A 27,133-nucleotide genomic window follows, 5' to 3' on the forward strand; every position below is an offset into this window, starting at 1 on the left:
ACATTGGTTCCGGTCCTGCCCAGGTGCAGACCGTCCGGTTTGCAATGGTCCCACCTCCCCCAGAACCGGTTCCAATGTCCCAGAAATTTGAATCCCTCCCTGCTGCACCACTGCTCAAGCCACATATTCATCTGTGCTATCCTGCGATTCCTACTCTGACTAGCACGTGGCACAGGTAGAAATCCCGAGATTACTACTTTTGAGGTCCTACTTTTTAATTTAGCTCCTCGCTCCTTAAATTCGTCTCGTAGGTCCTCATCCCTTTTTTTTTACCTATATCGTTGGTACCAATGTGCACCACGACAACTGGCTGTTCACCCTCCTTTTCAGAATGTCCTGCATCCGCTCCGAGACATCCTTGATCCTTGCACCAGGGAGGCAACATACCATCCTGAAGTCTCGGTTGCGGCCGCAGAAACGCCTATCTATTCCCCTTACAATTGAATCCCCTATCACTATCGCTCTCCCACTCTTTTTCCTGCCCTACTGTGCAGCAGAGCCAGCCACGGTGCCATGAACTTGGCTGCTGCTGCCCTCCCCTGATGAGTCATCCCCCTCAACAGTACTCAAAACGGTATATCTGTTTTGCAGGGGGATGACCGCAGGGGACCCCTGCACTACCTTCCTTGCACTGCTCTTCCTGCTGGTCTTCCATTCCCTAGCTGGCTGTAGACCCTTCACCTGCGGTAAGACCAACTCACTACATGTGCTACTCACGTCATTCTCAGCATCGTGGATGCTCCAGAGTGAATCCACCCTCAGCTCCAATTCCGCAACGCGGTCCGTCAGGAGCTGGAGGCGGATACACTTCCCGCACATGTAGTCGTCAGGGACACCGGAAGTGTCCCTGAGTTCCCACATGACCTTTTTGAATGGCGGAGCAGGCTCGAGGGGCTAGATGGCCTACTCCTGTTCCTAATTCTTATGTTCTTATGTTTCCTGTGCAAAGTACTTGAATGTGTTGTCACTCCTGGCTGGCCTCCCACATTCTACACTACGTAAACTTGAGGTCATCCAAAACTTGGCAGCCTGTGTCCTAACTCGCACCAAGTCACGATCACCCATGACCCCTGTGCTTGCTGACCTACACTGGCTCCCGGTTAATGCCTCGATTTCCATGTTCTCATCATTGTTTACAAATTTCTCCATGTCCTTGCCCCTCTCTGGCTCTAATCTTTTTCAGCCTCACAACCCCACAAGATGTCTGCGTTCCTCAAATTCTGCCCTCTTGAGCATCCCTCATTATAACTACTCAACCATCGATGGCCGAGCCTTCAGCTGTTTGGGCCCTCAGCTTTGGAACTCCCGCCCTAAACCTCACTACCCTCCTTAAAATCTACCTCTTTAACCAATCTTTTGGTCATTGCCGTCATTTCTTTTATGTGGCTCGGTGTCAAATTTATTGGTTTTGTCTTGTAACACTGTTGTAAAGCGCCTAGGGATGTTTTACTACGTTAAAGATGCTGTATAAATAAAAAGTTGTTGTTGCTGTTGAAATTCCTGGGGGATCTGCCAGAGACCCAGTTATGCCATGTCTTTGTCATTTCTATAATACCGTGGAGTTTCTGTAGTGAAGTTCCATCTGCCCCATACAAGGCAAATGACAGGCCAGAGGTAGGGAGTCCCTAAGCTGGGTGTTCCCACTCCTGGATTTGGAAGGGGACCTGGCATTGCAACTGTATGCCCAATGACATGAGATGTACCAGTGTCCAGAAGAGCACGCGTAGGCCCGACCGGCTTGGGCCTCTGATGAGGAAGCATTTTTATAAACAAATGTCATTGTTTGGCGGGGGCTGATCAGAGTCGTGCTTGGGGGGCGGAGGGGGGTGCGGCTGCTGGCAACACCCCACCCCCCAAGGGTGAGCAAGTTTTAATTGATATGGGCAGGCGGGCACCATAGGCACATCGGAAGTGGTGTTTGTGCCTCCCTGCCCCATACAAATGAGGTGACCCAGTGACCTCTCAAACTGCCAGCACGGTCAGCATTGTCAGGCCCAACCTTGGTGCAACCTCCGAGATCACGATCAGAGCAAATTTAGGGCTAACATTTATATTTTGGAGCTAGTGTCAAAACAAGCTGGGAATTTGTTTGTGAATGTTTTTTTCTAAACCCCATATGCATTGTGACAGAAAGAAAGAAGCCAATACCATCATACATTAAAGACAAAGATGCTTAATTTTTGTCACATCCCCTTTCAGCCCCCTCTGTGGAGTCTATTCCTAAACTCTGGTAGACCAGTGTTTAAGTGGGGAATAGGGTTTGCTTTGATTTGAAATACTTTTACAGTTTATGGTAACTAATTGTACCTCAGAGTTTTTTTTGATCTCTAATAAAGTAGATCAGTTAATGAGGAATTGAGGAATACTTGCTTCCACTCTAAAAGTGAGTTCTTAGGTGACTGAACAGTCCAATATGGGAATTACAGTCTCTGTCACAGGTGGGACAGACAGTCGTTGAGGGAAAGGGTGGGTGGGACAGGGTTTGCCGCACGCTCTTTCCACTGCCTGCGCTTGCTTTCTGTGTGCTCTCGACGACGAGACTCGAGGTGCTCAGTGCCCTCCCGGATGCTCTTCCTCCACTTAGGGTGGTCTTTGGCCAGGATCTCCCAGGTGTCAGTGGGGATGTTGCATTTTATCAAGGAGGCCATAGGATGGCATTCAGTGCTATTAGATTAAAAATACTCCTTCCCATTCTGTTTTATTTAGCCAATGTTACAGCTGATTGTTGCCGAATGACACATTTTTGATCTTGCAGTACCCTGTGAATTTATTTTTACTGCTACTACAAAAAATGTTTTTTAAATTTCCAAGATTAGAACCACCCACAATTTAAATGAAAATCAGTTAGCCAGATTTGATTTGAGAGTGTGTTTATGCTCATCACCTATCTCAATTGCACAGATAATGATAGGATGACAGCAATTCCTCTAATCAGACAGCCACTGAATGCAGGAGAATGAATTGGTATTGATCAGCCTACAAACAGCTAAATGAACAACTTTTCAATTATTCATTAATGGTATTATTCATTTTAGTAAGTTAAAATCCTTGTTGCAATCAAGCAATTTATAATACGGTGCTCCTGTTAAAGAACTGGAGTAGTATAACTATTTTGTAGACACAATAATCAAGTGTCCCCTGATTAAAGGGGGGGGGGGGTCCACACGCCAAAAACTTTTCAAGTGCCCCATTGTTTTGTTTTTTTTGTTTCTTTGAGGGCACCAAAAACACAAATTTACAAGTGCCCTCTGGCTAAAGGGCAGGGGGGGGGGGGGGGCACTAAAACCGACTTATTTCGACAAATTAAACTTTAGACATGTAGTTCAAATTAAAATTTGGTTGCCGGGGGTGATGATGCACTCCAGTCTCTCCGACGCCCACCTCTCGCCGAAGGCCGTGAGCATACCGGTGGATACCGCGTGCTCTATCTCCAGGGACACCCTGGCCCGGATGTAACCGCGGAAGAGAGGCCCTTGACCGCCCGCTGCCTGGACCAGGTGATGGCCCCCTTGGCCACGCCCAGGAGCAGTCCTACGAGGAGGCCTTCCGACCTGCCCGCTCCCCTCCACACAGGATGGCTGGAGTAGTACAAGGTAGAATACTATTCTTTCACCGGACATCAAAGAGAAGTTCAACCCATTGGGCTAGAGTTGAAATTCAACCCCGATATATGAAATTAAAGTTTTCTCACTCTGCCAGCCAGTAAGGATCCAAGTAAAATTAATTTAACCTCATTTTAAGAGATGCAAAGATAGACAGTGATGAAAATAAACTTGAGGTAAATTTCTGAGGCTACTATTGAACCAAGTCAGAGCAATGAAAGTCAATGTAAGGAACCCTGCATTATATGCAGGTGACCCCAGAGTTGGGATAGTTTGATCACTAAATGCAAAGAAACTTGTGCAATTTATAAATATTATTTTCTAGCATCTTACTTGGTACATACAAAGCTCTCAGACAAAATTGTCAATCCCACTTCTGACACATAATTCAGATCAGCCATGATCTTGTTGAATGGCAGAGCAGGCTCGAGGGGCTAGATGGCCTACTCCTGTTCCGAATTCTTATGTTCTTATGTGTAACTAAATGACAGTCACACCCCTCTTTTGGTCAATGAATACTTACATCATTGGTACTTTGAAATATTCTAATACTTGGAGACCAAAAGGCAAAGCAGCCGAATTTTTTCTAGTAAAACTTCCACTATCTCAAAGTCCTGTCCCATTCCCCCTGGTCAGGCCCTCATTTTCACTCCCTCAAGTCAAAGGGTCACAAACCGAAGTGCACCTGGAGTATAACTGGCTTAGCCTCTCCTGTCAGAATTGTTCACTACTCTATGATCATCCTTGAGAGCAAAAATAACTCGAGACTCCGATTCTCGACTACCAATTGTCTCCTTAAACCTCTCTCGCCACCCCTCTAACCTCACCTCTATCAAGCGTGAGGAGCTCATAGATTTCTTAGTCACCAAGAGAGACTATCTGCTCAGGTGCTTCCCCTCCCCTTTCCCTTTATTCAGCCAAACCTCCTTCCTATCCCCTTCGACCCTAGCGCTGAACCAGTATCTCTCTTTAGTTTTGCTTCTATGTTCTCCCAAAGTTCTAATCTAAGAGACCTACCTCCTGCTCTATCGACCACCAAAATTCCCTTCCTGGCCTCTATGCAAGTTGCTTTAAATGATAACTTCTCAAGCACGATGACTCTCTCGTTCAAAACCACAGTCATCACCCTCTGCTCAAAAATTTCCCTTCCACCCCTCTGTCCAACTTCAACCTCCCTTTCTTTTCCAAAATCATTCCGATCCATGCCCATTTTCCCAACAACTCTGTTTGCATCTCTCCAATCAGGTTTCTGCCCCTTCCACAGCACCAAAACAGTTCCAACCAACAACATTCTCTCTGACTGTGGTTCCTTATCCCGCATCCTCATTGGCTTCTCTGCAGCCTTCGACATTGTTGGCCACACCATCCTCCGCCATTGTCCAGCTCGACAGGACTGCCCTCAATTGGTTCCATTCTTACCAATTAAAGTTTAGCCAGAGCATCTCTACCAATGGCCCCATATCATCACCTCGAGTTCCTTAGGGATCCATGCTTGGCCCACTCCTCTTCCTCACCTACATGCTGTTCCTTGGTGATATCATCTACAGACATGGGATCAGTTTTCACATGACTGCTTATGACATCCAGCTCTACTTTACTACTTCTCAACTTCTCCATTACCTCTGCTGTCAGATTGCTCGTCAATATCAGACATGGATGGGTCAAAATTTCATCCAGCTAAACTGTAGGAAAACCAAAGCCACTTTCTTCAGACACTCAGTACGAACTGCTGACTGCACCCTAATGCCTTGGCCACTGTCTCAGACTGTACACAACCTTGATATCCTGGTTAACCCTGAAATGAGCTTCCAACTCCATACTCTTGCTATTACAAAGACCACCAACTTCCACCACTGTTAACATTGTCAGCCTCTGTCCCTACCTCAGTCTACCCGCTTCTGAAACCTTCATACATGTCTTTATCATCTCCAGACTTGATTATTCATCCCATCCTCCACCCTCCATAAGCATCAGCTCATTCAAAACTCTGCTGCCCATATCCTACACCACACCAAGTCCCACTCCCCATCACCCGCGTTCTTGGAGACCTACTTTGGCTCCCAAATTTTAAATCTGCATCCTCATATTTAAGTCTTTTCACAGCCTCACTGCTCCCTATCTCTGTAACCTCTTCCAGGACTACAATCCACCTCCCCACCCCTGTCCAGTCCATGGAAATTTCCATTCCTCTGAATCTGGTATCTTGTGCACCCATCGCCCTTCACCACACCATCAGCAGACTTGCCTTCAGCTGTGTGTGAGGAGCACACAAAAAATCTGTAAAAGGACAGACAGGCTAAGTGAGTGGGCAAAAATTTGGCAGATGGAGTATAATGTTGGAAAGTGTGAGGTCATGCACTTTGGCAGAAAAAAAATCAAAGAGCAAGTTATTATTTAAATGGAGAAAGATTGCAAAGTGCCGCAGTACAGCAGGACCTGCGGGTACTTGTGCATGAAACTCAAAAGGATAGTATGCAGGTACAGCAAGTGATCAGGAAGGCCAATGGTATCTTGGCCTTTATTGCAAAGGGGATGGAGTATAAAAGCAGGGAAGTCTTGCTACAGCTATACAAGGTATTGGTGAGGCCACACCTGGAATACTGCGTGTAGTTTTGGTTTCCATATTTACGAAAGGATATACTTGCTTTGGAGGCAGTTCAGAGAAGGTTCACTAGGTTGATTGCGGGTTGACTTATGGAGGAAAGGTTGAGTAGGTTGGGCCTCTACTCATTGGAATTCAGAAAAATGAGAGCTGATCTTATCGAAACGTATAAGATTATGAGGGGGCTTGACAAGGTGGATGCAGAGAGGATGTTTCCACTGATGGGGGAGACTAGAACTAGAGGGCATAATCTTAGAATAAGGGGCCGCCCATTTAAAACATAGATTAGGAGAAATTTCTTCTCTGAGGGTTGTTAATCTGTGGAATTCACTGCCTCAGAGCTGTGGAAGCCGGGACATTGAATATATTTAAGACAGAAATAGACAGTTTCTTAAAAGATAAGGGGATAAGGGGTTATGGGGTGCGGGCAGGGAAGTGGAGCTGAGTCCATGATCAAATCAGCCATGATCGTATTAAATGGTGGAGCAGGCTCGAGGGGCCGTATGGCCTACTCCTGTTCCTATTCTGGGCCCTATGGTCTGGAATTCCCTCCTTGAAACCCTCAACCTCTCCATCTTCTTGAAGTCCCTCCTTAAAATCCATTTCTTTGACCACAATCTAGGTCACTTCTCCTGATCTCTCCACCTTTGCCTCATCAACACCTCTGGAGATATTTCACTACGTTAAAGGTGCTATATATTGTTTCTGGAGAAAGGAAAGAGTGAGGGATATGACGAAAAGGTTGGACTGAGATCAGGCAAAAAGTGTTGGATCCTATAGCCTTTTCCTGTTCCTATACATTATGTTTTTCTGCTGCAGTTCAGTAAATTTGCACATGTAATGTGGATAGGTGGATTTGACTAGACAATACTGTTTTCATTCATTTATTCGCAGTATCACTCACCTATCTTCCTTAATGCCACACATCCGGATTCGGTCAGTTTGTGTCCAGTCGTGAACGCCGTTGTACAGCGAGGCTGTGGCAAGCATGACAGGTGTAGACCAATGCCAGTAGTTGCACTCCTTCACTGCTCCAACCTGAATGACAAAGGATAGCCATTAGTAACTAGAGATGTATTTGGCATACATTCTTGCTCCAAAGCCTGATGTACAACATTATGATAGTACTATTCTGAAGTGAAGTTTTTTTTTTGGCAGATCTAGAAAGCAGGATCCGACTGTCAAAATTCCCTACAACCCAAAACTAGTGTACAGGTCTGAGGAAGGCTATTTGAATATTCAATTCCTGACACTTAACATATAGGAACAGGAGGAACAGAGTATTAGAGTTTGTAATACATTATTTCCATTGATCCATCAGACTTCAGAAGAACATTTACTGCTAGTCTGAATCTGAAAATAGAATGTACCAGACCAGCAAAATTGCAGTCTGTGATTGATAAACAAACACGAACAATTTTCACTAACAATGCATAGTGTGCTAGGTATATTCAAATAAAGTGTGAAAACGGAGTCACTATTGAAATTTGAGGGCACTCTGGAAGTCAACAGATGAAAACATGTAATTGGAACTCAAGCTGTAGACTGGAAATATTTTACATAGGTGTTCTCCATTACAATAGAAATGAGAGTTAAAACAAATCCAGTATATTTTCCTCAAAACTAGCAGATCTCCCTGATGTTGCTCATGATGAGCCGGAAGATGTGAAGTTTTAGAAATAGTCATATTCCATTTTTGTTAAATGGTATTCTGGGATTGTTTTAATCTTTTTTTTAAAATCTCTTACCATTTTTTAAATTAAGAGTACAGGGTAAGATTGTATGCAAAATGCACCAATTGGACAGATATTTGGGGTATAATTTTTGTAAGGGCTCCCCAATCACCCACTATTATATGAGACAGTGAGCACAAGTATCGAACAAGTCTTCCAGTTACTACTCAGCGGCAAGCAGCCATCTCTCCGTTCTGTACATGTCATCTATCCACATCTATCATGAACATTTAGCATTCACACCTGGCCTCTGTGTTGGCAGGCAAAAATAAGCAGTGATTTAAACTTTCCACACCTAACTGAGATTACCCATAAGCCTCAACAGTTATAATGGTTCTGCTCTATTCCTAGTACCAAGCTTGATTCCTAACTAATGTTTCACAAAGGGATTGAACTGTATTGCATGGTGACCAGAAATAATGTTGAATGAAAGCAGCCTGACTACCTGTATTAATTTATAAGCAACTCATAATAGGGATCCTTTGACTTCACCATCCACCCCACGAGCTTCCACATTCAACGGATCTCCTCCGCCATTTCCAGCTTAATCATTTATCCATTCCTCAATCACCCCCAACACCTACTCCCCTTCCCACGGCACGGTCCCATGCAAGCACAGGAGATGCAACACCTGCCCTTTCAACTCCTCCCTTCCCACCATAGAAACTAGTTGCAGGAGCAGGCCATTCGGCTCTTCGAGCCTGCACCGCCATTCAATAAGATCATGGCTGATCAGTCAACTTCAGTACCCCTTTCCTGCTTGCTCTCCATACCCCTTGATCCCTTTGGCCGTAAGGGCCATATCTAACTCCCTTTGAATATATCTAACAAACTGGCCTCAACAACTCTCTGCGGTAGAGAATTCCACAGGTTAACCACTCTCTGAGTGAAGAAGTTTCTCCTCATCTCGGTTCTAATTGGCTTACCCCTTATTCTTAGACCGTGACCCCTAGTTCTGGAACTCCCCAGCAACGGGAACATTCTTCCTGCCTCTAACAGGTCCAATCCCGTCAGATTTTTATATGTTTCTATGACATGCCCTCTCATTCTTCTAAACTCCAGTGGATACAAACCCAGTTGATCCAGTCTCTCCTCATTAGGTCAGCCCTGCCATCCCAGGAATCAATCTGGTGAACCTTTGCTATACTCTCTCAATAGCAAGAACGTCCTTCCTCAGATTAGCGGACCAAAACGGAACACAATATTCCAGGTGTGTTCTTATGTTCTCATCAAGGCCCTGTACAACTGCAGTAGGACCTCCCTGCTCCTATACTCAAATCCCCTCGTTATGAAGGCCAACATGCCATTTGCCTTCTTCACCGCCTGCTGTACCTGCATGCCAACCTTCAATGACTGATGTACCTTGACACCCAGGTCTCGTTGCACCTCCCCTTTTCCTAATCTGTTACCATTCAGATAATATTCTGTCTTCCTGTTTTTGCCACCAAAGTGGATAACCTCACATTTATCCACATTATACTACATCTGCCATGCATTTGCCCACTCGCCTAACCAAGTCACCCTGCAGCCTCTTAGCATCCTCCTCACAGCTCACACCGCCACCCAGCTTAGTGTCATCTGCAAACTTGGAGATATTACATTCAATTCCTTCATCCAAATCATTGATGTATATTGTAAAGAGCTGGGGTCCCAGCACTGAACTCTGCGGCACCCCACTAGTCACTGCCTGCCATTCTGAAAAGGACCCGTTTATCCCGACTCTCTGCTTCCTATCTGCCAACCAGTTCTCTATCCATGTCAGCACATTACCCCCAATACCATGTGCTTTAATTTTGCACACCAATCTCTTGTGTGGGATCTTGTCAAAAGCCTTTTGAAAGTCCAAATGCACCACATCCACTGGTTCTCCCTTGTCCACTCTACTAGTTACATCCTCAAAAAATTCCAGAAGATTCGTCAAGCATGATTTCCCTTTCATAAATCCATGCTGACTTGGACCGATCCTGTCACCGCTTTCCAAATGTGCTGTTATTTTATCTTTAATAATTGATTCCAACATTTTCCCCACCACCGATGTCAGGCTAACCGGTCTATAATTCCCTGTTATCTCTCCCTCCTTTTTTAAAAAAAGTGGTGTTACATTAGCTACCCTCCAGTCCATAGGAACTGAACCAAAGTCAGTAGAATGTTGGAAAATGATCACCAATGCATCCACTATTTCTCGGACCACTTCCTTAAGTACTCTGGGATGCAGCCCATCAGGCCCTGGGGATTTATCGGTCTTCAATCCCATAAATTTCCCTAACACAATTTCCTGACTAATAAGGATTTCCTTCAGTTTCTTCTTTTCGCTAGACCCTCGAACTCCTAGTATTTCCGGAAGGTTATTTGTGTCTTCCTTCGTGAAGACAGAACCAAAGTATTTGTTCAATTGGTCTGCCATTTCTTTGTTCCCCATTATAAATTCACCTGATTCTGTCTGCAAAGGACCTACGTTGGTCTTCACTAATCTTTTTCTCTTCACATATCTATAGAAGCTTTTGTAGTCAGTTTTTATGTTCCCTGCAAGCTTCCTCTCATACTTTATTTTCCCCCTTCGAATTAGACCCTTTGTCCTCCTCGGCTGAATTCTAAATTTCTCCCAGTCCTCAGGTTTGCTGCTTTTTCTCGCCAATTTATTAGCCACGGTTGAGCCACCTTCCCCTTTTTATTTTTACTCCAGACAGGGATGCACAATTGTTGTAGTTCATCCATGTAATCTATAAATGTCCGCCATTGCCTATCCACTGTCAACCCTTTAAGTATCAATTGCCACTCTATCCTAGCCAATTCACATCTCATACCATCGAAGTTACCTTTCCTTAAGTTCAGGACCCTAGTCTCTGAATTAACACTGTCACTCTCCATCTTAATAAAGAATTCTACTATATTATGGTCACTCTTCCCCAGGGGGCCTCGCACAACAAGATTGCTAATTTGTCCTCTCTCATTACACAACACCCAGTCTAGGATGGCCAGCTTTCTAGTTGGTTCCTCGACATATTGATCGAGAAAACCATCCCGAATACACTCCAGGCAATCCTCCTCCACCGCATTGCTACCAACTTGGTTAACCCAATCTATATGTAGATTAAAGTCGCCCATAATAACTGCTGTACCCTTATTGCATGCATCCCTAATTTCTTGTTTGATGCCATCCCCAACCTCACTAATACTGTTTGGTGGTCTGTACACAACTCCCACTAGCGTTTTCTGCCCTTTGGTATTCCGCAGCTCTAGCCATACAAATGCCACGTCATGTAAGCTAATGCCCTTTCTTACTATTGCGTTAATTTCCTCTTTAACCAGCAACGCTACCCCACCTCCTTTTCCTTTCTGTCTATCCTTCCTGAATGTTGAATACCCCTGGATGTTGAGTTACCAGCCTTGGTCACCCTGGAGCCATGTCTCCATAATCCTAATTATATCATAATCGTTAATAGCTGCCTGCGCAGTTAATTCATCCACCTTATTACGAATGCTCCTCGCATTGAGGCACAGAGCCTTCAGGCTTGTCTTTTTAACACTCTTTGTCCCTTTAGAATTTTGCTGTAATGTGGCCCTTTTTGATTTTTGCCTTGGGTTTCTCTGCCCTCCACCTTTACTATTCTCCTTTCTATCTTTTGCTTCTGCTCCCATTTTATTTCCCTCTGTCTCCCTGCACAGGTTCCTATCCCCCTGCCATATTAGTTTAACCCCTCCGCAACAGCACTAGCAAACACCCCCCCCCAGGACATTGGTTCCGGTCCTGCCCAGGTGCAGAGCGTCCGGTTTGTACTGGTCCCACCTCCCCCAGAACCGGTTCCAATGTCCCAGGAATTTGAATCCTTCTCTCTTGCACCACTCTTCAAGCCACGTATTCATCTGAGCTATCCTGCGTTTCCTACTCTGACTAGCACTGAGATTACTACCTTGGAGTTCCTACTTTTTAATTTAACTCCTAGCTCCCTAAATTCAGCTTGTAGGACCTCATCCCGCTTTTTACCTATATTGTTGGTACCTATATGCACCACGACAACTGGCTGTTCACCCTTCCCCTTCAGAATGCCCTGCAGCCGGTCCGAGACATCCTTGACCCTTGCACCAGTGAGGCAACATACCATCCTGGAGTCTCAGTTGCGGCCGCAGAAACGTCTATCTATCCCCCTTACAATAGAATTCCCTATCACTATAGCTCTTCCACTCTTTTTCAAGCCCTCCTGTGTAGCAGAGCCACCCACGGTGCCATGAACGTGGCTGCTGCTGCCTTCTCCTGGTGAGCCATCTCCCCCAATAATATCCAAAGCGGTGTATCTGTTTTGGAGGGAGATGATTGCAGGGGACTCCTGCACTACCTTCGTACTCCTGCTCTGCCTGATGGTCACCCATCCCCTATCTGCCTGTGTAACCTTTACCTGCGGTGTGACCAACTCACTGAACGTGCTATCCACGACATCCATTCAGGTCCCCAAATACTCCTTGCAAGTGAAACAGCGATTTACTTGTACTTCTTTCAATTTAGTATACTGTATTCGCTGTTCACAATGCAGTCTCCTCTGCACTAGGGAAACCAAACCCAGATTAGGTGAACACTTTGCGGAACACCTCCATTCAGTCCACAGGCATAACTGTGAGCTTCTGTCGCCTGTCATTTTAATTCTCCGCCCTACTCTCACTCTGTCCTCGGCCTCCTGCACTGTTCCAATGAAGCTCAACGCAAGCTCAAGGAACATCCCTTATCTTTCTATTCGGTAGGTTACAGCCTTCCAGACTCAACACTTAGTTTAACAATTTCGCATTGGACCACAGTTATTGCTGACGATTCTGATATTCCCATTTATACCTCCTCGGAGCCCATCCTTTGTTTCTTTACTTGCCCCATTACCACTTCCTTTCACCATGCACCATCATCCCGGTTGTCATTTAATCTCTTCTGCTTTCCACTCTAGCACAGACCTTTTGTTCTCCCCTCCCCTCCCCCCCATCTTTCCCTGCCTCTACTTGTCTGGCAGTACGGGCCAGCCCACATTGCGATGTGTGTGCGCACTAGATCCGTGCAGCAGAGCTGGTCTCCAGTCGTCTTGGGTAACCCTTGCCACTGGACCTAGCTCTGTCAAGCCCATGTGGTGGCAGGTGTGCAACGGCTACCACACGTTAAAAAAAATCCATGCACAGGCATCTTCCACCCTTGAGGATGTAGTTCGGGTCCTTCACTGAAACACCTGTGAACTCATCCTTTTTTGGCGTGGAAGCGAGTCATCCTTGTTTCGGGGTACCGCTATGATGATGACTTGCTTAAAATCTGTTACATCTCTAATTTTTTCCAGTTCTGACGAAAGGTCATCCACCTGAAAAGTTAACTCTGTTTTTCTCTCCACAAATGCTGCCTGGCCTGCTGAATCTATTCACTGGCTTTCCATTGTTTATTAATAAATCCTTGTATCCAAATTTGCTGATGACACAGAGATAGGTGGCACTGTAGATTAAAGCATAGAATTACAAAGGGATATTGATAGATTAAGTGAATGGGCAAAACTGTGGTGAATGGATTTCAATGTACGCAAATGTGAGGTCATCCACTTTGGACCTAAAAAGGAGAGAACAGGGTACTTTCTAAATGGTGAAAAGCTAAAAACAGTGGATGGCCAAAGAGACTTGGGGGCAAGAACATAAGAAATAGGAGCAGGAGTAGGCCATTGGGCCCCTCGGACCTGTTCTACTATTCAATACGATCATGGCTGATCTTCCACCTCAACTCCACTTTCCGTCACTATCCCCATATCCCTTGAATCCATAAATATCCAACAATCTATTGATCAAGGGTCCAGGTACGTAGATCATTAAAATGTCATAAACAGGTATAGAAAATAATCAAAAAGACTAATGGAATACTAGCCTTTGTATCTAGAGGACGAGAATACAAGGAGTTAGATGTTATGCTGCAGCTATATAAAGCCCTGGTTAGACCATAACTGGAGTACTGTGACAAACTGAGCCTCCTAGGTGACTTCAACGCCAGGGTCGGCAAAGACACAGCCCTCTGGGGAGGCGTGATTGGCAGAGAGGGGGTAGGGAGAGCCAACTCCAGCGGTACCCTACTCCTGACAAAATGTCTAGAACACGAACTTTTCATCGCCAACAACTTGATCCGCCAAAGGGACAAATACAAGGCATCATGGCAACACCCTCGCTCCAAACACTGGCACCTGCTTGACTATGTCATCGTCAGAGCCAGGAATTGCAAGGATGAGCGCATCACCTGCGCCATGACAGGAGCTGACTGCTGGATGGACCATCGCCAAATCCGATCCATCATTGACATCAACATAGCCCCAAAGCGGAGAGGGCAGCAGAAGTAGTGCCGCAAAAAAGTCAATGCCGGGGCACTTAAAGACCCAACTAATAGAGCCCTATACAGCCAGTGCCTCACAGCTAACCTGGCGTGCCATGATGACCCTTAGACGCAGAATGCTCACAGCGCTTGGTCTGTCCTCCAGGCCTCCATAACCAGTACCTGCGAAGAGTCGCTCGGTCACTCACCCAGGAAACACCAGGACTAGTTCGTTGAGAATAATCAGGAGATCGCAAGCACAGAGCATTTCTGAGCCTTAAGCGACAACCTAACTCAGGAGCAGCAAAGCAGCATTACAGACGGCGCAAGGCTGAGATCCAACAAAAAACCCGGGACCTAAAGAAGTGATGGATGGAGAAAGCACAGGAGATACACCAGCTGGCCGACAGCCATGATGTGCGAGGATTCTTCATCGCAGTCAAGGCTACCTAGGGTCCAAACTCCCAAGGCCCCACCCCACTGCTAGCCAAGAATGGGGAAACTCTCCTCAAGGACACCAAGGCAGTCAGGGCCCACTGGAAGGAGCACTTCGAAGATCTCCTCAATCGAGACTCTGTCATTGTCTCGAGTGTTCTCAACTCCATCCCGCAGCATGATACCCGCCAACACCTCAATAAAACCTTAATACTGCACGAGGTAGAAAAAGCCGTAAGACAGCTTAAGAACAACAATGCTACGGGAGCGGATGGGATCCCTGCTGAGGCACTAAAGTATGGCGGAGAGGCACTGTTGGCGTGGATATATGACCTCATCTCTCAGCTGGAGGGAGGAGAGCATGCCGGGAGCTCTCAGATATTCAGTGATCGTCACCATCTTTAAAAAAGGGGACAAGTCCGACTGCAGCAACTACAGAGGAATCTTCCTGCTATCAGCCACTGGGAAAGTTGGCTGATAGAGTTCTCCTCAACCGTCTTCACCCTGTGGCCGAGGAGCTTCTCCCGGAGTCACAGTGCGGATTTCGTCCCCTACGGGGCACAACAGACATGATTTTTACAGCGCGATAGCTGCAGGAAAAATTCAGGGAACAGTGCCTTATACATGGCCTTCTTTGACCTTACAAAGGCCTTTGACGCCGTCAACCGCGTGAGTGTATGGAGCATCCTCCTCCGTTTCGGATGCCCCCAAAGGTATGTCACCATCCTTCGCCTGCTCCACGACGAAATGCAGGCTGTGATCCTTGCCAACGGATTCATCACAGACCCAATCCATGTCCGGATCGGGGTCAAACAGGGCTGCGTCATCGTCCCAACCTTTTTCTCAATCTTCCTCGCTGCCATGCTCCACCTCACAGTCAACAAGCTCTCCGCTGGAGTGGAACTAAACTACAGAACCAGTGAGAAGCTGTTCAACCTTCGCCATCTCCAGGTTAGATCCAAGACCACCCCAACCTCTGTCGTCGAGCTACTGTACGTGGACGACGCCTGTGTCTGCGCACATACAGAGGCTGAACTCCAGGACATAGTCGATGTATTTACTGAGGAGTACGAAAGCATGGGCCTTATGCTAAACATCCGTAAGACAAAGGTCCTCCACCAGCCTGTCTTCGCCGCACAGCACTGCCCCCCCAGTCATCAAGATCCATGGCCCTGGACAACGTGGACCCTTTCCCATACCGCGGGAGCCTCTTATCAACAAGAGCAGATATTGATGACAAGATTCAACACCGCCTCCAGTGCGCCAGTGCAGCCTTCGGCCGCCTGACAAAAGAGTGTTCGAAGACCAGGCCCTCAAAACTACTACCAAGCTCATGGTCTACAGGGCTGTAGTAATACCCGCCCTCCTGTATGGCTCAGAGACAAGGACCATGTACAGTAGACACCTCAAGTCACTGGAGAAATACAAACGATGTCTCCGCAAGATCCTACAAATCCCCTGGGAGGACACACACACCAACATTAGTGTCCTCGACCAGGCCAACATCCCCAGCATTAAAGCACTGGCCACGCTTGATCAACTCCGCTGGGCAGGCCACATTGTCCGCATGCCAGACAAAAGACTCGCAAAGCGAGCGCTCTACTCAGAACTCCTTCATGGCAAACGAGCCAAAGATGGGCACAGGAAACGTTTCAAGGACACCCTCAAAGCCTCCCTGATAAAGTGCAACATCCCCACCGACACTTGAGTGTCCCTGGCCAAACACCACCCCAAGTGAGGGAAGTGCATCCGGGAGGGCGCTGAGCACCTCGAGTCTCATCGCCAAGAGCATGCAGAAATCAAGCGCAGGCAGCGGAAAGAGCATGCAGCAAATCTGCCCCACCCTCCCTTACCCTCAATGAGTATCTGTCTCACCTGTGACAGGGACTGTGGCTCTCATATTGGACTGTTCAGCCACCTAAGGACTCATTTCTAGAGTTGACTGCCTTTGATGATGATGACTGTGAGCAGTTCTGGGCACCACATCTTAGGAAGGATGTATAGGCTTTGGAGGGAGTGCAGCGTAGGCGTAGAAACATAGAAAATAGGTGCAGGAGTAGGCCACTCGGCCCTTCTAGCATGCACCGCCATTCAATGAGTTCATGGTTGAACATGCAGCTTCAGTACCCCATTCCTGCTTTCTCGCCATACCCCTTGATCCCCCTAGTAGTAAGGACTTCATCTAACTCCTTTTTGAATATATTTAGTGAATTGGCCTCAACAACTTTCTGTGGTAGAGAATTCCACAGGTTCACCACTCTCTGGGTGAAGAGGTTTCTCCTCATCTCGGTCCTAAATGGCTTACCCCTTATCCTTAGACTGTGTCCCCTTGTTCTGGACTTCCCCAACATTGGGAACATTCTTCCTGCATCTAACCTGTCTAACCCTGTCAGAATTTTAAACGTTTCTATGAGGTCCCCTCTCATTCTTCTGAACTCCAGTGAATACAAGCCCAGTTGATCCAGTCTTTCTTGATAGGTCAATCCCGCCATCCCGGGAATCAGTCTGGTGAATCTTCGCTGCACTCCCTCAATAGCAAGAATGTCCTTCCTCAGGTTAGGACACCAAAACTGAACAAAATACTCCAGGTGTGGCCTCACCAAGTCCCTGTACAACTGTAGCAACACCTCCCTGCCCCTGTACTCAAATCCCCTCGCTATGAAGGCCAACATGCCATTTGCTTTCTTAACCGCCTGCTGTATCTGCATGCCAACCTTCAATGACTGATGTACCATGACACCCAGGTCTCGTTGCACCTCCCCTTTTCCTAATCTGTCACCATTCAGATAATAGTCTGTCTCTCTGTTTTTACCACCAAAGTGGATAACCTCACATTTATCCACATTATACTTCATCTGCCATGCATTTGCCCACTCACCTAACCTATCCAAGTCGCTCTGCAGCCTCATAGCATCCTCCTCGCAGCTCACACTGCCACCCAACTTAGTGTCATCCGCAAATTTGGAGATACTAACATTTAATCCCCTCGTCTAAATCATTAATGTACAGTGTAAACAGCTGGGGCCCCAGCACAGAACCTTGCGGTACCCCACTAGTCACTGCCTGCCATTCTGAAAAGTACCCATTTACTCCTACTCTTTGCTTCCTGTCGGACAACCAGTTCTCAATCCATGTCAGCACACTACCCCCAATCCCATGTGCTTTAACTTTGCACATTAATCTCTTGTGTGGGACCTTGTCGAAAGCCTTCTGAATATACCACATCAACTGGTTCTCCCTTGTCCACTCTACTGGAAACATCCTCAAAAAATTCCAGAAGATTTGTCAAGCATGATTTCCCTTTCACAAATCCATGCTGACTTGGACCTATCATGTCACCTCTTTCCAAATGCACTGCTATGACATGCTTAATAATTGATTCCATCATTTTACCCACTACCTATGTCAGGCTGACCGGTCTATAATTCCCTGCTATCTCTCTCCCTCCTTTTTTAAAAAGTGAGGTTACATTGGCTACCCTCCACTCCATAGGAACTGATCCAGTCAATGGAATGTTGGAAAATGACTGTCAATGCATCCGCTATTTCCAAGGCCACCTCCTTAAGTACTCTGGGATGCAGTCCATCAGGCCCTGGGGATTTATCGGCCTTCAATCCCATCAATTTCCCCAACACAATTTCCCAACTAATAAGGATTTCCCTCAGTTCCTCCTCCTTACTAGACCCTCCGACCCCTTTTATATCCGGACGGTTGTTTGTGTCCTCCTCAGTGAATATCGAACCAAAGTACTTGTTCAATTCGTCCGCCATTTCTTTGTTCCCCGTTATGACTTCTCCTGATTCTGACTGCAGGGGGCTTACGTTTGTCTTTACTAACCTTTTTCTCGTTACATATCTATAGAAACTTTTGCAATCCGTCTTAATGTTCCCTGCAAGCTTCTTCTCGTACTCCATTTTCCCTGCCCTAATCAAACCCTTTGTCCTCCTCTTCTGAGTTCTAAATTTCTCCCAGTCCCCGGGTTCGCTGCTATTTCTGGCCAATTTGTATGCCACTTCCTTGGTTTTAATACTATCCCTGATTTCCCTTGATAGCCACGGTTGAGCCACCTTCCCTTTTTTATTTTTACGCCAGACAGGAATGTACAATTGTTGTAGTTCATCCATGCGGTCTCTAAATGTCTGCCATTGTCCATCCACAGTCAACCCCTTAAGTATCATTCGCCAATCTATCCTAGCCAATTCACGCCTCATACCTTCAAAGTTACCCTTCTTTAAGTTCTGGACCATGGTCTCTGAATTAACGGTTTCATTCTCCATCCTAATGCAGAATTCCACCATATTATGGTCACTCTTCCCCAAGGGGCCTCGCACAACGAGATTGCTAATTAATTCTCTTTCATTACACAACACCCAGTCTAAGATGGCCTCCCCCCAAGTTAGTTCCTCGACATATTGGTCTAGAAAACCATCCCTTATGCACTCCAGGAAATCCTCCTCCACCATATTGCTTCCAGTTTGGTTAGCCCAATCTATGTGCATATTAAAGTCACCCATTATAACTGCTGCACCTTTATTGCATGCACCCCTAATTTCCTGTTTGATGCTCTCCCCAACATCACTACTACTGTTTGGAGGTCTGTACACAACTCCCACGAACGTTTTTTGCCATTTGGTGTTCTGCAGCTCTACCAATATAGATTGCATATCATCCAAGCTAATGTCCTTCCTAACTATTGCATTAATCTCCTCCTTAACCAGCAATGCTACCCCACCTCCTTTTCCTTTTATTCTATCCTTCCTGAATATTGAATACCCCTGGATGTTGAGTTCCCAGCCCTGATCATCCTGGAGCCACGTCTCTGTAATCCCAATCACATCATATTTGTTAACATCTATTTGCACAGTTAATTCATCCACCTTATTACGGATACTTCTTGCATTAAGACACAACGCCTTCAGGCTTGTTTTTTTAACACCCTTTGTCCTTTTAGAATTTTGCTGTACAGTGGCCCTTTTTGTTCTTTGCCTTGGGTTTCTCTGCCCTCCACTTTTCTTCATCGCCTTTCTGTCTTTTGCTTTTGTCTCCTTTTTGTTTCCCTCTGTCTCCCTGGATTGGTTCCCATCCCCCTGCCATATTAGTTTAACTCCTCCCCAACAGCACTAGCAAACGCTCCCCCTAGGACATTAGTTCCGGTCCTGCCCAGGTGCAGACCGTCCGGCTTGTACTGGCCCCACCTCCCCCAGGAATTTGAATCCCTCCCTGCTGCACCACTGCTCAAGCCACGTATTCATCTGCGCTATCCTGCGATTCCTACTCTGACTATCACGTGGCACTGGTAGCAATCCCGAGATTACTACTTTTGAGGTCCTACTTTTTAATTTAGCTCCTAGCTCCTTAAATTCGTTTCGTAGGACCTCATCCCTTTTTTTTTTACCTATATCGTTGGTACCAATGTGCACCACGACAACTGGCTGATCTCCCTCCCTTTTAAGAATGTCCTGCACCCGCTCAGAGACATCCTTGACCCTTGCACCAGGGAGGCAACATACCATCCTGGAGTCTCGGTTGCGGCCGCAGAAACGCCTATCTATTCCCCTTACAATTGAGTCCCCTATCACTATCGCTCTCCCACTCTTTTTCCTGCCCTCCTGTGCAACAGAGCCAGCCACGGTGCCATGAACTTGGCTGCTGCTGCCCTCCCCTGATGAGTCATCCCCCTCAACAGTACCCAAAGCAGTGTATCTGTTTTGCAGGGGGATGACCACAAGGGACCCCTGCACTACCTTCCTTGCACTGCTCTTCCTGTTGGTCTTCCATTCCCTATCTGGCTGTGGACCCTTTCCCTGCGGTACGACCAACTCACTACACGTGCTACTCACGTCATTCTCAGCATCGTGGATGCTCCAGAGTGAATCCACCCTCAGCTCCAACTCCGCAACGCGGTCCTAAATGGCTTACCCCTTATCCTTAGACTGTGACCCCTGGTTCTGGACTTCCAACATTGGGAACATTCTTCCTGCATCTAACCCATCAGAATTTTAAACGTTTCTATGAGATCCCCTCTCATTCTTCTGAACTCCAGTGAATACAAGCCCAGTTGATCCAGTCTTTCTTGATAGGTCAGTCCCGCCATCCCGGGAATCAGTATGGTGAACCTTCGCTGCACTCCCTCAAGAGCAAGAATGTCCTTCCTCAAGTTAGGAGACCAAAACTGTACACAATACTCCAGGTATGGCCTCACCAAGGCCCTGTACAACTGTAGTAACACCTCCCTGCCCCTGTACTTAAATCCCCTCGCCTTGAAGGCCAACATACCATTTGCTTTTTTAACTGCCTGCTGTACTTGCATGCCAACCTTCAATGACTGATGTACCATGACACCTTGGTCTCGTTGCACCTCCCCTTTTCCTAATCTGTCACCATTCAGATAATAGTCTGTCTCTCTGTTTTTACCACCAAAATGGATAACCTCACATTTATCCACATTATACTTCATCTGCCATGCATTTGCTTACTCACCTAACCTATCCAAGTCACTCTGCAGCCTCATAGCATCCTCCTCGCAGCTCACACTGCCACCCAACTTAGTGTCATCCGCAAATTTGGAGATACTACATTTAATCCCCTCGTCTAAATCATTAATGTACAATGTAAACAGCTGGGGCCCCAGCACAGAACCTTGCGGTACCCCACTAGTCACTGCCTGCCATTCTGAAAAGTACCCATTTACTCCTACTCTTTGCTTCCTGTCGGACAACCAGTTCTCAATCCATGTCACCACACTACCCCCAATCCCATGTGCTTTAACTTTGCACATTAATCTCTTGTGTGGGACCTTGTCGAAAGCCTTCTGAAAGTCCAAATATACCACATCAACTGGTTCTCCCTTGTCCACTCTACTGGAAACATCCTCAAAAAATTCCAGAAGATTTGTCAAGCATGATTTCCCTTTCACAAATCCATGCTGACTTGGACCTATCATGTCACCTCTTTCCAAATGCGCTGCTATGACATCCTTAATAATTGATTCCATCATTTTACCCACTACTGATGTCAGGCTGACCGGTCTATAATTCCCTGTTTTCTCTCTCCCTCCTTTTTTTTTAAAAAGTGGGGTTACATTGGCTACCCTCCACTCCATAGGAACTGATCCAGAGTCTATGGAATGTTGGAAAATGACTGTCAATGCATCCGCTATTTCCAAGGCCACCTCCTTAAGTACCAGAATGATACCCAGACTCCAAGGGTTAAATTACGACAATGACACAATTTAGGGAAATATTCCCAAGCATAGAAACATAGAAAATAGCAGTAGTAGACCATTCAGCTCTTCGCGTCTGCATGCCATTCAACATGATCATGGCTGATCCTCTATCTCAACACCATATTCCCGCTTTTTCCCCATACCCCTTGATGCCTTTTGTTTCTAGAAATGTATTTATCTCCTTCTTAAATATATTCAGTGACTTGGCCTCCACAACCTTCTGTGGTAGAGAATGTCACAGGTTCACCACCCTCTGAGTGAAAACATTTCTCCTCGTTTCGGTCCTAAATTTCCTACCCCGTATCCTGAGACTGTGACCCCTTGTTCTCAACTTCCCAGCCAGGGGAAACATCCTCCCACATCCAGTCTATCCAACCCAGTCAGAATTTTATACGTTTCAATGAGATCCCCTCTCATTCTTCTAAACTCTAGTGAATACAGGCCTATTCGACCCAATCTCTCCTCATATGGCAGTCCTGCCATCCCAGGAATCAGTCTGGTGAACCTTCGCTGCACTCCCTCTATGGCAAGTATATCCTTTCTTAGGTAAGGAGACCAAAACTGCATACAATACTCCACCAAGGCCCTGTATAACTGTAGTAAGACATCCTTGCTCCTGTACTCAAATCCTCTTGCAATGAAGGCCAATATACCATTTGCCTTTCTAAATGCCTGCTATACCTGTATGTTTGCTTTCAATGACTGGTGTACAAGGACACCCAGGTCCCTCTGTACATCGACACTTCCCAAGCCATCACCATTTAAATAATACTTTGTCCTTATGTTTTTCCTACCAAAGTGGATAACTTCACATTTATCCATGTTATACTGCATCTGCCATGTGTTTGCCCACTCACTCAATCTAAATCGCCTTGCAGCGTCTTTGCATCGCCTCACAACCCCACCCAGTTTTGTGTCGTCAGTAAACTTGGAAATATTACATTTGGTTCCTTCATCCAAATCATTTATATATATTGTGAATAGCTGGTACCCGAGCACTGATCCCTGTTGTACCACACTAGTCACTGCCCGTCACCCCAAAAGAGACCCGTTTATTCCTGCCAGTTAACCAATTTTCAATCCATGCCAATACATTACTCCCAATCCCATGTGCTTTAATTTTGCACACTAACCTCTTATGTGGGACTACACTACATCCATTACCTATTCTATCAGTTACATCCTCGAAAAACTTCAGGTTTGTCAAACATGATTTTCCTTTCATAAATCCATGCTGACTTTGTTTAATCCCATTGATAGTATCTAAGTGTGCCGTTATCACATCCTTTATATACTATGATGTTCGACTAACTGGTCTGTAGTTCCCCGTTTTCTCTCTCCCTCCTTTTTTTAAATAGTGGGGTTACATTTGCCCCCCTCCAATCTGCAGGAACTGTTCCATAATCTATAGAATTTTGGAAGATGACAAGCAATGCATCTACTATTTCCATGGTTATCTATTTTAGTACTCTGGGATGCAGATCATCAGGCCCTGGGGATTTATCAGCCTTCAGTCCCATTAGTTTCTCCAACACTATGTTCTTATTAATAATCATTTCCTTTAATTCCTCTTGCTCACTAGACCTTGGTTCCCTGGGACGTTATTTGTGTCCTCCTCTGTGAAGATGGTTAAGAGGTGATCTGATCAAAGTGTTCAAGATAGTAAAGGGGAATAGAGTAGATAGAGAGAAACTATTTCCACTGGTTGGGAAGTCTAGGTCGAGGGGGTTTGATCTAAACATTAGAACCAAACCTTTCAGGAGCAAAATTAGGAAACACCTCTACCCACAAAGGGGTGGTAGAAGTTTGGAACTCTCTTCCGCAATGCCAATTGATGCTAGATCAATTGTTAATTTGAAATCTGAGATTGATAGATTTTTGTTAACAAAAAGGTATTAAGGAATATGGCCAAAAGCGGGTATATGGAGTTAGGTCGCAGATCAGCCATGATCTCATTGAATGGCAGAACAGGCTCAAGAGGCTAAATGGCCTACACCTGTCCCTATGACCTCACCGACTGCAGCACCAGGAGCCCTCCAACAGCGTGCTGGGACGGAGGGGCCCCCCAGTGTGTGTGTGTGTCTCTCTCTCTCTCTGTCTGTCAGTGTCTATGTGTTTCTGACAGCGAGGAGAGGGGGAGGGGTAGAGGAGAGGGAGGGAGGGGGGGGTAGAGGAGAGGGAGGGAGGGGGGGTAGAGGAGAGGGAGGGAGGGAGGGGTAGAGGAGAGGGAGGGAGGGAGGGGGGTAGAGGAGAGGGAGGGAGGGAGGGTAGAGGAGAGGGAGGGAGGGGGGTAGAAGAGAGGGAGGGAGGGAGGGAGGGGGGTAGAGGAGAGGGAGGGAGGGAGGGGGTAGAGGAGAGGGAGGGAGGGGGTAGAGGAGAGGGAGGGAGGGAGGGTAGAGGAGAGGGAGGGAGGTGGGGGGGGGGGAAAGAGGAGAGGGAGGTAGGTGGGGGGGGGAGGGGAGAGGAGAGGGAGGGAGATGGGGGAAAGGAGAGGGAGGGAACGGGAGAGGGAGAGGGAGAGGGAGGAGAGGGGAGAGGCTAAACGGGCCCAGCCGATGAGACGAAGCTGGGCCGAAGACTTCGGGCAGGCTCCGCCGAAGGAAGAGAGCGCGGACCGGACCTGAAGGGGGGGAGAAAGAGCCGGAGCGGAGCGGGAGCTGGGGCGGCGGGAGCGGCTGGCAGCGGAGCAGGAGCTGCGGGGGCGAGGGAGGGGAAAAAGAGAGCCAGAGGGAGCGTGAGCTGAATGGGGGGGAGCCGGAGCCACAGCCAGAGCAGGAGTTGGAGGTGGGAGGTGCAGTCCAATCTTCGCCACCCCAGTGAGCCCATTCGGCCAGGGGCGGCGTGCTTCGCGCCCCTCCCACACAATTTTGGGCACCTGGAGCTACTGCACATGCGCGCCCACTGTAGCGCGCATGTGCAGAGGTCCTGGCACTGTTTTCAGCGCAGGGACCTGGCTCCGCCCCCCACAGCTCGAGATGCGCCGAGGGCCTGGATCGACCTGAGGGAATGGAGAATATCGAGTTAAGTTTTCGGCGCGGTTTTGAGAGCGGAAATCAGGCATGGGTCGCAGGGCTGCGCCCCGAAACTTGACCCCAAAATTACTATCGGTCACAATTAGCAAATGTGCCAGCTCTAAGACAGAGGAAACCAACCCTGAATAATTTTCTCTTAATGATCTTTAGAAATTAAAGAGAAACAATTGATGCTTATGCATCTCCCTCAGCAGATTAAGCAAATTCTACAGCATCCATTAGTGCAAATTGTACATTCTTAAGTAGCAGCTTGATGAGGCAAGTGATTTTATTTGATCTATATTTTTCATCTTATAAATCTGAAATTTCAAATTCACTGTGATTAGGATTGAGCACATAAAAAAATATTTCTCTAACTTGTATTTAAAAGACTGTTTTAAAAGCAGGGTATTTCCCCTCTCAGAATGTTCATTAGCAACTCAGTATATTAATTGGAGCTTCTAGCTAACTGCATTTCAGCTATCACTCGAGTACTCTTGTTCTCAAATACAACAGTGAGATGTTAGTAGCCCATGAAGCAGGACATTTAAATTTTTTACACTATATCCATCTGCACCATGAATAACCATCACTAGAGATGTTTCCTTTCAAGACTTGAGCCAAGTCCGAAGAGAATTTTGAGCTATTTAAGGCTAATGTGTAACACTAATAGTTATAGGTCCAAAACTGTTGATGGCTGTGGGAGAGCAATTATTGATAATAAATCAGTATTTAAAAGTTATATAAAAAAGTTTACTTGATTTTTCCATAGCACATTAATATCAATAATTAAACATATCTCGTGACAACACAGTACATTACACCCAGAGAAAACTTTTCCAAATCTATCACATTGTAGACCTCGTCTACCTGCAGTTAATATTTCCTCCCCTTCTGTTAAAAATGCTGGCTTAGGTTCATATATGTAGTATCAACTGTGGCTCATTGGGTAGCACTCTCACCTCTGAGTCAGAAGGTTGTAGGTTCAAGACCCACATCAGGGACTTGAACACAAAAAAATCTAGGCTGATATTCCAGTGTAGTGCTGAGGGAGTGCAGCACTGTCAGAGATGCTGTCTTTCGGATGAGATGTTAAACCAAGGTCCTGTTAGCTCTCTCAAGTGGATGGAAAAGACTCCATGGCATTATTTTGAACAGCATGGGAATTATTCCTGGTGTCCAGGTCAATGTTTATCCCTCAATCAACATAACAAAAACAAATGATCTGGTCATTAGCACATTGCTGTTTATGGGAACTTGCATGTGCACAAATTTGCTGCCACGTTTCCTACATTGCAACAGTGCCTACAATCCAAAAGTATTTCATTGGCTATAAAGCGCTTTGAGACGTCCTGTGGTTGTGAAAGACACTATATAAGTCCAAGTCTTTCTTTCATGTGCAGTTCCACAGGTACATTACTCAAGTTTTTCATAAGTAAGACTTAACAATGAGTGTTGGTCGGCTATTCAATTGCGGGAACTATCATAGTCAAGCCTGATCTTGTTTTTACCCATGACCACTTTCCAGGAAGGGGGGGGAAGTCACTGAATAGTGTTCAAGACTGGGAAGCCTCCCCTTAATTCTGGATTGATACTGGGACCATCTTGACTGCATGAGTCGATGCCATAGTTTATTCTTTTAAAAATTAGAATCATTTGGTCACAGCCTGATTGTGTTTTGGTTGAGTCCATACGATCAAGCCTGTGCTGATGTTTTTCTCCACTAAAGTCACCTAGTTTAATCCTAATATCACACTCATTCACCACATCCTTTAATATTGCTCTTTTTCAATAAATTATTTCTCTTAAAATAATTTATAGATTCTGCTTCAGTTTATGGCAGAGAATTCCACATTTTAACCACCCTATGTAAATCATTTATTTTTAACCCTACCTTTATTTAATTTTGTGACTCTCTTAATTTGTGCCCTCTCCTTACTGTCTCACTGATCAATGGAAACTATTTACCTTATAACCCTTCATAATCTATTAGATCACCAATTAATCTTTCCCAATTTAAATGAAAAAAGCCAACTTCTCAAGTTTATCTTTATAACTGTAACCCCTCATGCCTGTTAACATCCCAGTGAACCTACTTTGTACCAGTCATTGCTTTTATATCCTTCGCATATGGTGCTATTTCTTCCCTGACTATTCTCAGGATCCTTCGATGTAAACTATCAGTGATGGCCTGTTACGTCACTCTCAAAATTAT

The 27,133-nt window shown here is 46.1% G+C and overlaps 1 protein-coding gene across 8 annotated transcripts in view; it reads right to left on the minus strand.

The window, feature by feature from the left end:
* The window catches only part of LOC139265520 (BCL-6 corepressor-like protein 1), a 342,936-nt gene that overhangs the window by 127,698 nt on the left and 188,105 nt on the right, over positions 1-27,133 (minus strand). For 7 of the 8 annotated variants that reach the window (XM_070882537.1, XM_070882538.1, XM_070882542.1 and 4 more), the window contains one exon: positions 7,109-7,242. In XM_070882537.1, the coding sequence (XP_070738638.1) occupies positions 7,109-7,194 (86 nt within the window). In that variant the 5' untranslated portion in view covers positions 7,195-7,242. Of the gene's footprint in view, positions 1-7,108; positions 7,243-27,133 lie in introns of those variants that run through there. The other variant, XM_070882544.1, reaches the window with a different exon arrangement.

This window comes from Pristiophorus japonicus, chromosome 6, assembly GCF_044704955.1.
Source record: "Pristiophorus japonicus isolate sPriJap1 chromosome 6, sPriJap1.hap1, whole genome shotgun sequence".
In the NCBI taxonomy this organism is placed as follows: Eukaryota; Metazoa; Chordata; class Chondrichthyes; family Pristiophoridae; genus Pristiophorus; species Pristiophorus japonicus.